The following is a 14,598-nucleotide window of genomic DNA, read 5'->3' on the forward strand; positions in this document are numbered from 1 at the left end:
TAAAATGCTAAACCACACTTCCTTTCTATAGAAGGACATAGGACATATCATTTGATTAATACCCTACTTCTTTTTCTCCTCCAGAAAAATAAATAGAATCATCAAGGTTTTAAAAAAACCTCTAAGACCATCCAGTCCAACCATCCACTTATCACCAGTAACTCCTAGACTCTGCCCAGCTTGTTAGAGAACTGCCAATGGCTGTTTCTTGCATAGAGCATCAGAAGAGTTCTCTGACTGACCTGGAGTCATAAGGGACAGCAAGATACTCTTCACTTCACTCTGAAATGTTATAAAACCAAAGCCCTATTTTTTCCAAACTTGATTTTCTTACCAATATTTAGATTTCCCATACTTGACATTTTTGTCATTTTTTACATACTCATGTCCCCATCACTATGTTTCAAGACTATCTTGAATACTCCCACGATAACATGAATGCATTCACTGGTAGTAAGGTTTTTAAGACTTGACTTCTTAGAAGTTCACCAGAAAATTTAAGTAGCTTAATGATTTTAGGTCATCTGAACTCCCTGATTCAGATAACCTTCCCTTCTAGCAAAGCCAAAACTATCTAAAAATATTTAGGATCACATTCCTGCTTGCATTGAGCCAGCCTCACATATTTGTACAGTGCACATATTCAAAACTGTACACAGCTGTACAAATCTGTATAGACAAATCTGGGTCTGAGCCTGCATTAGTCAAGTATCAGTAATCAGCCTTGTGTACTGGTAAAGGAGAGGGGCTTCACAGCAGAACTAAATCACTTCTCAAGCTGCTTTCCACAAGATGAGCTAAAACTAACACAAGATTTAAAGGTACTGAGCTGCCACTGATTAAAATAGTGAAAGTAACATTTTTTTTCCCACCTTAAAAACAGTAAGTGCTCTTGGAAAAGATATGCTTGCTAGCAAAAAAATAAGTCTGAGTGAAACAACAACTGGTAGAGCAAAGAGACTTATAAGAACCAGCTCTTTATTCAGCATGAGCATATTATAAACTCAGCATAAAACTAAAGGGTTACCATGACAAAATACTAACAAGCAAGGGAGCATACTCTGAATTTTCTTCTGCTTTATTTGCATAAATGAGGAAAAAAAAAATCACTAATGTTACTGCACATAATAAGAATCCACTTTATATTATTAAATTATACACGATTTCTTAACAAAAACTCAGGCAAATATAATTAGAATAAAGGACATTTGTGACAGTTTTAAATAAGATTAATATGATTTCCTGTTAAAATTCTTCATAAGGAGGTACAGCAGTGGTGATGTGACTCATTGCTTTAGCATTAACCATTCTTTACTGGCAGCCAATCTGCCAATATATGGATTTTTATGTAGAATTAATTGGGAGTAGATTTTACACAGCATATTTCTGAAGTTCCTATTCATTCTGTTATTATTTTACCTCGCTATACGTATGCATTACTTTTGAAGTGTGTATTTTGTCAAAAGTAAACTCATTTCTAAAGCTACCTCAGGAAGAAAGCTTGAGCCTCATGCAAACGTACAGTAAGAGCACACAGAATCATGAGACAAGCAGACAGAAGTGAGAAGTAAAACAAAGCAAATGGGTTAAACAGATCTTCACTAGAATTCATGCCTGAAGAAATTCTCCCCTGACCATGCAGTTGGGAGCCCTTTAGATGTTTTCCTGAGGAATCCCAACAGAGATGCTCTCAGGTACCGAGCAGCAAACTGAAAGAGGCGACTTAGACTCATGTCAAGGTTCACCGCTAAGAGTGTGTTTCAACAAGGTAATACCAGGAAAGCTACTGTCCCTCCTATCACTGTAGTCAGCACAAAGAGCATAATTCATGAGGAACACTTTTCTTCTGATAAACAGCCTGGGATAATCCTGCTTTGGACGATTGTCATTCAGACATCTCAGACAACAGACATTCTTTACCATGTAACAAGCAGATAGGGCAAAGAATCTCAAAGCAGCTCTAACCAGAGAGATGGTGAGAGAAGTGATAGAGAAAGGGAAAAGGGAGGAGAGAAGTGACTGGGGAGCTCAAAGGAGGACACCTGTGCAGGTAGAACATGTTTTACAGTTATTTTGATTTCTTTTGTAAAGACTAATACAGTGAAAAAGATACAGCATTTTTGCATCAAAACCTGGATGATCTGAACTTTTTCACATCAGGATTCTACTTGAACAGAGGACAGCTACGATGCAGCTATGCTGCTTATGGTTTCACACACAACTTTGACATGATCAGTCTACATCTCCAAGTCATGCCCTATGGCACATGATAGACACTGTCTGGGAAAAACACACAGACAATAAAGTAGGCTGGAGTCATCTAAATAGCAGGAGACAAAGGTCCATTGGTATTTCCTTTGTCATTTAAATCTCTATGCTATAGAGGCACTTAGTCCAGTCTCTCTCTTGCAGAAGGATAGAGGTGTTTGGCAGCAATATGCCTGCTTCATCAACTCTTAAAAAGGCATTCTGATGCACAAACGGGGAGGTAACATAAAATACTACACAATTAAGGCAACTTAAGTAATGATAACTCTTCTTGAACACTGGGGTGGAAAGTGAAATTAACAGTAGAATCATCAAATCAATAACATTGTAAGAGACTGCTAAGATCATCAAGTCCAACTACCAACCCATGCCGCTAGACCACAGCCCTCAGTGCCACATCTACACGTTTCTTGAACACCTCCAGGGACTCCACCACCTCCTTGGGCAGTCTGTTGCAATACCTCACCACTCAGTACTTGAGGCATAATGCCAAAGAGTCTCAGAACCATCAAGTCACCAGTAATAAAATATTTATTTTAACAAGAACAGATCTTTCAGTAGCTTGAGTGCAAACCTGAAATCCCACAGATTTTGGGAAGAATCTGAAAGCAATAAATTAAACAGCAAGGTACTCTACATGATTGAATTAACAACATAGAAAAGACTGCCTGGATAAGAAACACCAATCCTGGAAGGAAAAAGAGAACTTCTATGCTATCTAAAATAGTTCATCAATAATGAATGAAAGCTATTTTTGAATTAGTTCATGCAAGTGAGCTCAGTGCTTACTAAAGAAACATTGTGAATACAGGTTACCTATCATGAGTAATAGCACAAAAGGCAACCTGAGCATGAGCCTTTGAAGCTGTTACTATCACACTTGGACTAAAGAAACCTACATAAAGAAGTATTTCATGTTAAAATCTCCCTTACCATTAAGGATACCTTTACATCATAGTCTCAGATGAGTGACCTCTCATTAGAAGAAACAGGTTTTTATCACAGAAGCCTCAGGGGAAACAATTAAAAGTAGTGATAGTTGCAGCTTCTAAATAAATACATCACTTACAAAAAACAAAACAAAGAAAAGAGCTACTTACCCTCTACAGCATACAAAACACTTCAAGATCTTTCCACATCAACTTCCTCTTTGCAAGTTTAATTGATACCTTCATTTCCTAATGAGCTAACTAAAACAGCAAGCCATGATGAGGAGGGCATTATAGTGAGATAACTTCTAATGCCCAACACATGGTTCTCTACAAGTCAATCATAAGGTCAATTAACAAACAGTTTTCTCAGTCAGATGTTTTTGTTAGTAAGAACAGCATAAATTAACAGGCTTTGGAACTGCCTTAAGAACTTTTTTCTTTCTTTTAACATCTGAAAAGTATTTGAAAAGGGGATTAAAAAATTGGAGGGAGTGATTTCTTTGCATCTTTGTTAAAAACAGAACAGTATCTTCTGAAACGTCTGTCTTTTGCAGCTGTATTTGAGTCTGGAAGCAGCTTTCTGCTTTATCTTTCTGTAGCTGAAGGAAAGAATTTAGAACTCCTTGTGTCTGGTGATGCACAATGCTATAGTATGGGACCACGAATAAAGTGCTTTTATTGCAGCCTAATGTAGACTGTGGCTTTGCCAAAACGAGGCTCAGTGTACAGGACTTGGTTGTTCAGTCTTCATAGCAGAGTATACTTTCAATGCTGCTGGAGCTCAGTGCTTTTTTTCTTCTCCTCTTCCCAAAGTTACTCATTTGAAAGCTATTAAGGTACAAAATATCATTCCTTTTACACAACCACTGTCCTTCAGCAATGGAATACAGAACTTGTGACGTTTTTAAAAGTAATGAAGTTAGAGAGCTACTTGCTTTGATTGCTAAAGTCTCAAATACCAACCCTAAAGCGTTAACAGGTAAAACATTTACAGAAGCCCACCCCTGTGATGAGACTTTCCACTGTTTCAATCATTCAGGTAAGCTGTGCCATCCATAACACACTACAGTTTCTTCATGCTGAAATAAAAGCTTTCCAACTAAAACCAGGTAGTACCTATAAAAGAGAAAGAGCAGGTAATAAGGATCAGTCAAACCTGGGAAGAAAACCATAAAGAAAGAAAGAGGAGAGGCAACTAGCTAAGTTACCTAATACAATTTTTGATGGTTGAGAAAATGCCTATGAGTTGTGAGGTTATACTGCTCCTTTCCCCACTCCCATAGATACTTTAAAACAGGTGCTGGGATGTAAGTTGTGCTTTAACTTAATCATTTAACAAGTCAGTGCTGTATCCAAATGAAAAATAAGGAGTATTTCTGGGAACAGCAGAAGCATCTGAATGTACACATTGGGAAAAGCTGATTTTTTTTCCAGTGGAGTGGTGACCAATATTCAACATGCAATATAGCTAATATATAAGACACATGGAGCACTCTCCATGATCTCATGCAGAAAATGTTTCCACCAAGCCTAACTAACATAAATCTGCAGTTTAAACTGCTTCCAGTGAAAGAGATTTCCCACAGTGTCTGAGATCCAGGTACTGTGAGTTCTTGATACCACTGTCAGTAAAGGGAAAAGAGACTATAAACTACCCACATACACACGAGAGGGTGAAAATCAGTTTAGATAACGGCACTTGGGAAAATGGGTGGAGCTTTTCTTCCCAGGGTGAGTAAATAAATGGCTTTCTGAAATACCTCTGAGCTTCTCCAACCTGTTAGCTGTTCATATTGCAGATTTAAAACTCTGTCTTGAGGGATAAATGAAACAAAGAACCCATAGGCTTTCATATAACTCTATAACAGAGTCTAGTGACCTTAATTTACTCCACAGATATGTCTCTAATAATAGATGTACCTTAAAGTCTCAGTTGTAGACCAGGATCTAATTGATAATAAAAATTGTATATGGCAGCTAGCAGGGTCTGTGTTACCACCTGAGGGTTCCTGACACCAGGTTGTGTAATACTGACTAATGCTGGGCAGTACCATTGAAGGCAGGCTAATGAGAATGAAGAGCCTGTGAGCCTGTGTTTTAGCTGTACCAGGCTTGGTTTCCATGTAGCCAAATATATAAGTGTATATATGTATATATGTGAACACAAGGTGTGAGTGAATAGGGTTCTAGATGATCTCATCTCAGCTCCTTTCTGTCACAAAAGGTTGAACCTGATAATCTTTCAAGGTCACATTCAACCTTGAGCTGTTCTTTGATTCTATATGAGCTGCTCCAAAAGTAATGGCTCCCAGACTGTTTTGTGGGCACACAACATGAGAGGTGGATGTTGGTGGTATGGCAATACAGTTTGAACCTTCTCACAAACATTCCATTACATTCTGTTGCTGTGTGATAGGTGGCAGCAAAGAGGCAGTCTGACAAAATGACAGTGAAGTGCATATAGAGCAATAGTGTGGAATTGTATTTCTCCATGCAGAAAAAAAATGGTACCCACTGACATTCTTTAATGCTTGCTGAATGTTTATGGAGACCAAATAGTGGATATGAGCACAGTGAGGTGGTGGGTGGTGCATTTCAGAAGTGGTGACAGTGACTGTGTGAGTCACCTCTGCTGGTGCAGATGTTTATGAGTGTGACATGCAGGCTCCTGCTAATCACTGTTGAAAATGCCTAGCTAATGGTAATGACTATGTTGAAAAACAGTGCTTTGCATCTGAGAATTTGCTCTATCAAACAGTGTTATTGTGTTCTTTGCATTGATTTTAGTTTCCATGGAAATAAAAAGGAGGCATTTGAAACAAATCCATACATATGGTCATCAAGGTCTTCGGAGATCTTACAAAGTCAGTACAGCTCACACAGAAGGTCTTGTGAACCTTAAAGATATTCCAGCTAAATAAAAGCAAACAGCTTTTTGGGGAGTAGTTTGCTACCTGCTAGAATTTTGGCCACCTAAATATACTTGTGTCCTGAATGCTGCCATGTGTATACATACACTGACACAAAGTATACACAAATACATACACATAATTCATGAAAAATCATCAAATAGCTTAAGACAAATTAAACAGGTTCTTTTTTTTCTTTTCTTTTTTGAAATTATATTCCTTTTAGAATCTAGATTTATGGTTCAGTGGGGAGATGGAACCATTAAGACAACTTAATACGACCTGCTGGAAATGCAGGCCAAAGAATAATTCTTTAATAATTTCTACATTTTCAGAAACAAACAAACAAACAAACAAACAAACCTGGATCAAATACATCCTTCTAGTAAACTAGTTAACTCGGAATATTATAGGAGGCTTTGGAAACACTGCTTTATTTTTCTTTCTTCCTTGTATTTAATTAGCAAGGGACAAAGCAGGTAGGTATAAAAATTTCACATTCTGCTTGTTCTCTATTATTACACAGGAATTACCAACCACCACCAGACCTTTGAAATTTTACCCAGAGAAGCTGGTATCCCTATATTAATAGTAGCTATTCACCCATGACACTCCACCAGACATTAACAAAAGGAAGAACTATTTCTCAAGTAATTAAATATTTATTACTTTAAAACTCTAACTAGAGCAGGAAAATACAAAATTCCTACCTCCCACAGCTTTTATCAAGCTGTCAAGTTTTCCGTAATTTGGTGTTAACTGAGCCATGAAGAGAAAAATATTGAAAACAGGAGAAATGTGTGAACTCTTGCCTGAGGATGCACGTGGTCATTCAGTGAGAAAACAGAAAAATCCTTGAAACTATTATGATCTCTGTAGTTGCAAATTAGCATCAAGGTCAGTATGTTCACCTGAAGTTAACTTCTTCCATTATAAGATGACATATTTAACTCTATCCTTCCTTTGACACAGCTTCAGCTATGACTCCTTTTCTGGACAAACTATTGATGAAGATCTAACAAAAATCTTCCCTTTCTCTCTTCCAACCTCCTGCTTTTTCCTATATATATTTTCTTTCTCTGCCTTGCAAACGTAGTTGAACAACAAAGATTGTTTGAAGGCATAATTAAAATAGAGTGAAATGAGCTACATTACATTGCCTTATTTCAGTTATAATAATTGTTTCAGATTGGATGATTGGTTTGAAAAAAAGTCAGCAGTGCACTTCTGGTTTTTTTCCTCGACAATCTCATTCAAATATAAAATTTTATATGCAGACTCATTTTGAGCCTATAAATATACATCTTATTTATTAAATGCAAATTTTATAGAGAGGAAGGAAACTTGTTTTGGCCAGCTTTCACATGGAGATGTAAAATAGTGTGATAGATATAAAAACAGCTAACCAGTATTTTGCCTGTGTGGTTTTATTTCCAGCACTGTGTTTCCACTCTTTGGTCCACCTCTTTTTAAAATGCAAAAGAACTGAAACATCGATTGGCATTTCACATTCTTCTACACAGATTAGGAAAAAAACATGTGATGATAGTGAACCTGCACTGAGCTTTATCCTCTACTTCCTTATTATCAAAGCATTTGTTCAACTTTAAGCGTATGAATACTGCCATTTATATGCAGCAAAGCACATAAATTCATGTACAAATTTAAAGATCACTGGAAATTAAGAATAAGAAATGCTATATATGAGTAATGTACTGACTTATTTTACTAGGCTCAGGTTTCATTTCTTTGCCCCATCCAAAACTTCCACTCCTTTCTATTACCATGCTTTGTTCAATAGCTCCTTGATGTAAATTATATAATTAGCTGTTTTAACTCTTCTTCTCACTTTCAAATTCTTAATTCAATAAATAAACCAACGAGGAAAAGTAATCCTAGGAAAATTATTCTGAAAGTTAAGTAAAAGTTTTCAGGCTTTCTGTATTCTGACGTCTTAATTCAGAAATTGGCTGCTGTTCCTCCTGAAGAATTAATTTATAAAAATGAAATATTTTACTAGACCTTCTTCCATGTCTTGCTTGGGTGGGAAGTAGGGTTAGGGCCAAACTCCTTTCTCTAGACATCTCATGGCTTAATACCAATAGATACAGCCATTCCTTGGATAAACATGTAAGTCACTTGTAATTTGGGTTTGTTGTTTTTCATAGAGAAATTACTGGCATTTGAATAATACGAAAGTGACATGGAAGACCATGCTAGGATGAAAACTGCCTCTAGTTCAGGGATTCCAGGCTGACATCCACATTGATCTTCAAACCAGTCATTCTGCGTACATGTATCTGCTAGAAGTAAATATTTAAAAATAACTGAAGTAGGTGTTTACAAAAATTACAATTGTACTTGCTAGAGACAGGAATAGAACTGCTTCTCTTGCACTAGAAATACAGTCAGAAGGTAACATTTTAAAGGTTCTATGCGTTCAAGAATATGTACGGATTGTTTACATTTAGTCTGTGAACCAAGGTGACTGTCAAATGAAACACGCTTCCTGATCCAAGGTCCAGCACAGTTTTTCATTACACTATTCTAGTGATACAGGTTCCCTTATGCTAGTGGAGGACTGACTGTACTGGACATTTCCAAAATCTTCATCCATTAGTTTACTCCTATGTTTCATGTCAAAGATATTACAAAGACAGGCTGAGGGAGCTGGGCTTGTTCAGCCTGGAGAAAAGAAGGCTGCGGGGTGACCTCACTGCAGCCTTTCAGTACCTAAAGGGAGACTACAAACAGGAGGGGAATCAACTCTGTGAAAGGGTAGATAACAGCAGGACACCAGGAAATGGTTTTAAGTTGAGGGAGGGAAGATTTAAGTTGGATGTCAGGGGGAAATTCTTTTCTATGAGAGTGGTGAGGTGCTGGAACAGCTGCCCAGAGAGGCTGTGGATGCCTCAGGGGCGTCCCTGGAGGTGTTCAAGGCCAGGTTGGATGGGGCCCTGGGCAGCCTACTCTGGTATTAAACACGGAGGTTGGTGGCCCTGCCTGTGGCAGAGGAGGTTGGAGATTCATGATCCCTGAGGTCCCTTCCAACCCCGGCCATTCTGTAATTCTGTGCGATATTGAAGACATGCAAGAATTCAAGGTGGAAACCATAGGATGAACTCCTAGTTAGTGAAGTGAATGGAGTTGTTATCATTGTGACAAGTGTGTCAATGTAACAATGAACTCTAAATTTACTTATTGAATGAATTAATTACTTGCTGTTTGATAATTCATTTTGTCATCACTAATTCTTGTAACTTATTTATTCATCTTTTAGCCTATTTATTGCCCCGAAGTAACCAGAGATTTTTACCTTACTCAGTCTCTCCTTACATTAAACTAATTCCAGGTATTCATGTTGTCATGTATGTTTCCATGTTATAACACTTCTTTGAGATGAATAGATAAAAACTGCTTGAAGTATTTATAGGTGCGTATTTTGTGTGTAGTATCAACTACTAATGTCTTCTTTCTGTTTCTTTATGGATCTTTCCATTCCATTGACTTTACTGAGTCAACCACTGAACTGATATGTTCTGGGTGCTTTATCTATTTATTTATGATTTCATGTGCATCACTCTTCATTTCTCAATGGTAAATGTTAACATGTTACCACAATGACATTTTGAGAAGAGATGAGCCCCATCCAAAGACAAATAATTCGTCTTAAAGTAGGGCTTTAATTCAAGTGAACTAAGTTGCCCAGAATCATTATGGATTTTACCTTCACAAAATCTAATTTTCCTTAGCATTTTGCAGACACAGCCAATATTCTGCCTGAGTGACTGGCAATGAGTTTGTCATTGTGGCCAATTGTGTATATATATATATATTTCTTGAATGTGCCATCCTTGACTGTGACATTTTTGTTTGTCTGTTATTTGTTTGTTTGTTTTTTTTTTTCTATAAATTTAAGATCCATCTTTTGTCTCTGTAATTTCCTGTGTTAGTATTCCAATTATTTTTAGGTAATTTATTGATATCACAAGTTCCTCCAATCCATGTCAGACCACAGTGCACTGTGGGGAAAGCTCTTTAAGGACTTACCCACGTCTTTGACTGTATTTTAATCATATGTACAGTCTCCGGTCTTTATTAGGGAGCCTTTTTATTTTACAGAACAACTGAAAAAAGGAAAAATCATAATTTAACTAGGAAGCATCTGAGAATATATTTCTTTATACAGACTGTATTGGAGAATAAAATTCTGTACATTCTGTTCTGAGGAATGATGAACATGTGATGAAAGAATGCAAACACTATCTCAAAAACACTTCAAGGGATACACAGTCACTTATGGTATATCCCATTTTCTTACACTTTTTCAAATCCCTTATGATGTCATGAAGGTTCTTTTAATATATATATAAATAATAATATTATAATTATATATTAATATAACATTATAATTATATATTATAATTATAATATAATTATAATTATATATATATAATGCAATCTGTTGAGCCAACAAAAAGAGAGTAAAAGCATATGTTGCATTTCATTTTGTAGTAGCCTTTATAGAGATCTACACAGTGTGGAATAATGATGATTTCCAAGGTTCTGAGATGTCAAGCTTACTGAGTTATTAAATTGAACCATCTTCATGGTGTTTTTGAAGTGATGCAATCAAACAAAATTTCATCACCCACTTGACATAAGAGTTTTTGTTGAAGATTTAAACTATGGTTTTGACCCATTGCTCATATTTGGTAATAGAAAAAAAAAAGTGTAATGTTGCTTTTTCTTCATGAAAAAATAAAAGGAAACACAAGGCAAAATTAATTGGCCTACCTCAACTGTGTTGCAGAAGGCATCTGTGCATCTTTGCATTAAAATAGACAAGCCATACAAATTGAGGATTCCAAGGTTAAATGAGTTTATTGAGTTAGTGGTTACAATGGTATGTCAGATACCTGTAATCCAAGCTACACCTACATATTTGCCTCTAAATTCTCACATTGTCAATTTCCGTGTCTCTAAACATTCCACCATCAGGTCTTCTATTACTAATATAATAATAATCATCATCATAATAATCATAATATAAAAGGCAATGTCAATCACCATATTGTGCTTCATACTCCACCATAAGGAATTCAATTGGCAAAAGTAAACCTCTGTTCATATTAATGGGAAAAATTGAAACGTGAGCAATCATAACACTACTAGAATATAAAGAACAAAATATTGTTTAAAAGAAACAATTTTAAGATGAATTTGTTTGTATCTGTTTTAAAAATTCACATACTATAATGAAAATGACTTAAAAGTTATATCATTTAATTATTGGGCCACACATTTAAGCATATTGGCTAGTACATTTTTGCACTGGAACAGAAGCAATACAAGCTTTATGGTCTACCATTACAATTCTTTTTTTTTTTTTTTTTTTCATTTAATATACCTGCCAACCTAATGTTTCTTGCATGCATAAAAATTTCTGGGTTTAATCTTGAATTTGTTATTTAACCCAAGCAAATACTTCTGTGAAGCAAATTCTTTGGCCAATTTAATGCAATAGTTTAGTTTAAAAAGTAAGCTTGGACCAAGTCCACTGAACATTGGAAGAGAACACCCTTAAATTTTGGCATTGCAGAAAGTAGTTACTTCAATAGAGCCTCAGGTTGCATGCAAATTGACACTGTTTCCCCCCCACCCCAAGCCAGACACATACAAGTCGGCAGGTATGCATACAAAAAGAATATAAAACCCTGCTGGTAAAGCTTAGTGCTTTAGAATGAATCCATAGCTTTAAATTCACTTAAGGCCTGTACAGGGGAAATATGTTTCTTCTGAGACCCTCTTCTCACTCTTGTCTGATATTCTTCTGGTTTTTCTCTCTTTACTAGAGGTTTCTTCTCAGGTGCCTTCATCTTCCAAGATACAACTGGGGAGTTCACTGCAGCTGTACCATAGACCTTCTGATACTTAGTAGAAGCTACATATGATGCTTTCACTGTAAGGACCACAGCGTTCATCAGATTTTTAGCTGCCTGGATGAGTGAAGTGGCACTGTCCAGCTATGAAGAGAAAACAAAATGAAATACAGCAGGGTTACTCTGTGTCTGGATCGCTGGATCACTCCTTTGTTAAAGTCTAGATGCTCTGAGATCCCACTAAAGATATAATGAGTCCTTTGAGGATTAATAAACAGGCTTGCAGTAACAAGCACCAGAAGCAATATGCACCATATTAGGGGAAGACTGTGGTACTTCACATGAACATTTTTAGTAATTCAGAGGGAAACCTTGTGCTGGCTGATTTTCCTGATTCTTTTTATATGGGTCAAGATTCAGTTCCCTTTTTTTTCTCCCTCTCTCTCAAAACAAAAACAAAAACAAAAACAACCAAAAAACAAAACTTCTCACTTAATCCTTTACAAATTTACAATTTTATTTTTGTCAGAAACAACAAAATAGGTCAGCAGACATTTTCCCAAGTGATTTTTTTTTCCCTAATTATTCCTATGAATCCCAGGATAACATCCACAGTGATATCTACAGGAGTAACGTGAGGCCAGTGCTGAGCTTGTTCGAGAATCCCAAGTGAAAAGAGAAAAAAAGATGCAAAAGCTCCTAAAGAATTAAAAATTTTAAACATTTAACCACATATTTTTTGGTTTCATAACTGTAATATTTACCACTCATGTTCACAAGTAGTAGTACTTTGTGATAAGCAAACTAACTTTGTACATACACCCCCATGTTCCCCTTATGCTCAAATCTGCCTCATGTGTATGGATACCCTGGATGTAGGAGGCCTCAAGAAGTTGTTCAACTTCAAACCATTGGGACTTTCAAATCAAAAACTTCCATATACTGAGATCAAGTAACTGTCCCTGGCCAAATATTTCAAAAGAATTAAAGTGGAAAGTGGGGCTTCCAAAGCAGTATCTCAGTGTTCCAAAATACAAACTAGGTGCTTGCCAAATCCAGCTAGGCATCCTTAAATCATTAGGTGCTAAAATATATGGACTTAAGCAGCACAGCAAACAAGTCTACTGTTTAGGATGTTCAATTATCTCTGTCTCAAAATGCAAAAAAATTGGTATTTACTTTTTGTAATGAAGCTTTTCATTTCTATCATGTAAGTTGGCTTAAAGTTTTATAAGTTTCTCCTAGTATTTAGCAACTATTAAGGATCCTGTGCTATTCTAGCTCTTTTATTCCACCCCACAAAAAGTTCTTAGGCGTTTTTAACTGGAATGAAAAGCCTGTCCTCCTTCCAAACTTTTCCCACTCTATCTTTTGGGACCATACAATTACTTAACATGAATTTAAAACAAGGTAATTGGGACAAATACTCATAAGGCAATTAAAAAAACACCAATGTAATTCATCTCAAACACACTGGATCATTAACAGAAGAAGAGAGTTCAGAATATAGATGCAGGAGAATCCTCTTTCTGAAAAGTATCGCTGACTGATTTGAAACAGGAATAGACATTATAAAAAGCCTGCACCGGGAAGCACATTCACCTATAGACTTACCTATTATTTTGAATTCCTCAGCTGTGGCCTATATTCAATATAATTCATTAAATACATAAACAGTTGTATACAGAGACGCGCAAAACAGAAAAGCATTTTGATGATTCTCACGTAGTTGGTGCCATTTCCTGAAATACATGGTTAATTACCTGTCCACAGTAAGTATTTTTCTTCAGAACTAATTTGCATTTTCTGTTAGTAAAAGAAACTAAGTTAAAAGATGGAAAATTATATTATATGGCAGAAACATGACTGTTCAATAGGCAGTAATTAAATACAATTCAGTATAGTGTTATTCTATAACCACACTATTGCATGATTTATAGGGCAATCCATGTTTGTTGCCAAATAACAGATCATACTCTATTAAATTAGGATATTCTAATTTACTGCTGAGATCTACAGTTAAACATTATTCACTATTAAATGATTCTTTTTGAAAGACCAGTGGATTGATTCTGGATGTAAAGAGATGCCACCAAGTAGTATTTACTTTGTCATCAGTGTGGGTAAACTGACTGGATCAAGTCTATAATGTACATTCCCATTAATTCCATTTGTTGAAGATTTCTAATAGTCTTACATTTTCCATGAATTCTTTGTGAAAAAAAGTTCTGGTAGCTGTTTTAAATATTCCTTAGCATATGCTAAGGAACAGAACGATGGAAAAAAGCAAGCTGAAATGAGGAAGCACATAAATAAGATGCTGAAATCCATACATAGATTGCAATCTACATCTTTAAACACATTAATAATTTTATGGAGCTTATTGGTAAGGTTGTGCAGGAGCATATGTAATTCTGCAAGATCAGTTGAGGACTGTAATGATGTCTTTTACATATGTTGTTTTAATTACCTTTAGTTCCAATCTTCTGTTAGAACACATAAAAGCACCCTATTTTCACCATTATTAATCTAATTTTAACATGCAAGTACTTATACCTTGTCCTTAATGTTTATTTGTATTGCATTGCTTTCAAGTTTTGGAAACAG

General features: G+C 36.0%; 1 protein-coding gene across 8 annotated transcripts in view; it reads right to left on the bottom strand.

Annotated features, from left to right (window-relative positions):
* Window positions 1-11,485: 11,485 nt before the first annotated feature.
* CTNNA2 (catenin alpha 2) overlaps window positions 11,486-14,598 on the bottom strand; it is a 456,804-nt gene continuing 453,691 nt past the window's right edge. For all 8 annotated transcript variants that reach the window (XM_048942164.1, XM_048942165.1, XM_048942167.1 and 5 more), the window contains one exon: window positions 11,486-12,135. In XM_048942164.1, coding sequence (XP_048798121.1) covers window positions 11,848-12,135 — 288 coding nt within the window. In that variant the 3' untranslated portion in view covers window positions 11,486-11,847. The remainder of the gene's footprint in view (window positions 12,136-14,598) is intronic.

This window comes from Lagopus muta, chromosome 4, assembly GCF_023343835.1.
Source record: "Lagopus muta isolate bLagMut1 chromosome 4, bLagMut1 primary, whole genome shotgun sequence".
NCBI lineage: Eukaryota > Metazoa > Chordata > Aves > Galliformes > Phasianidae > Lagopus > Lagopus muta.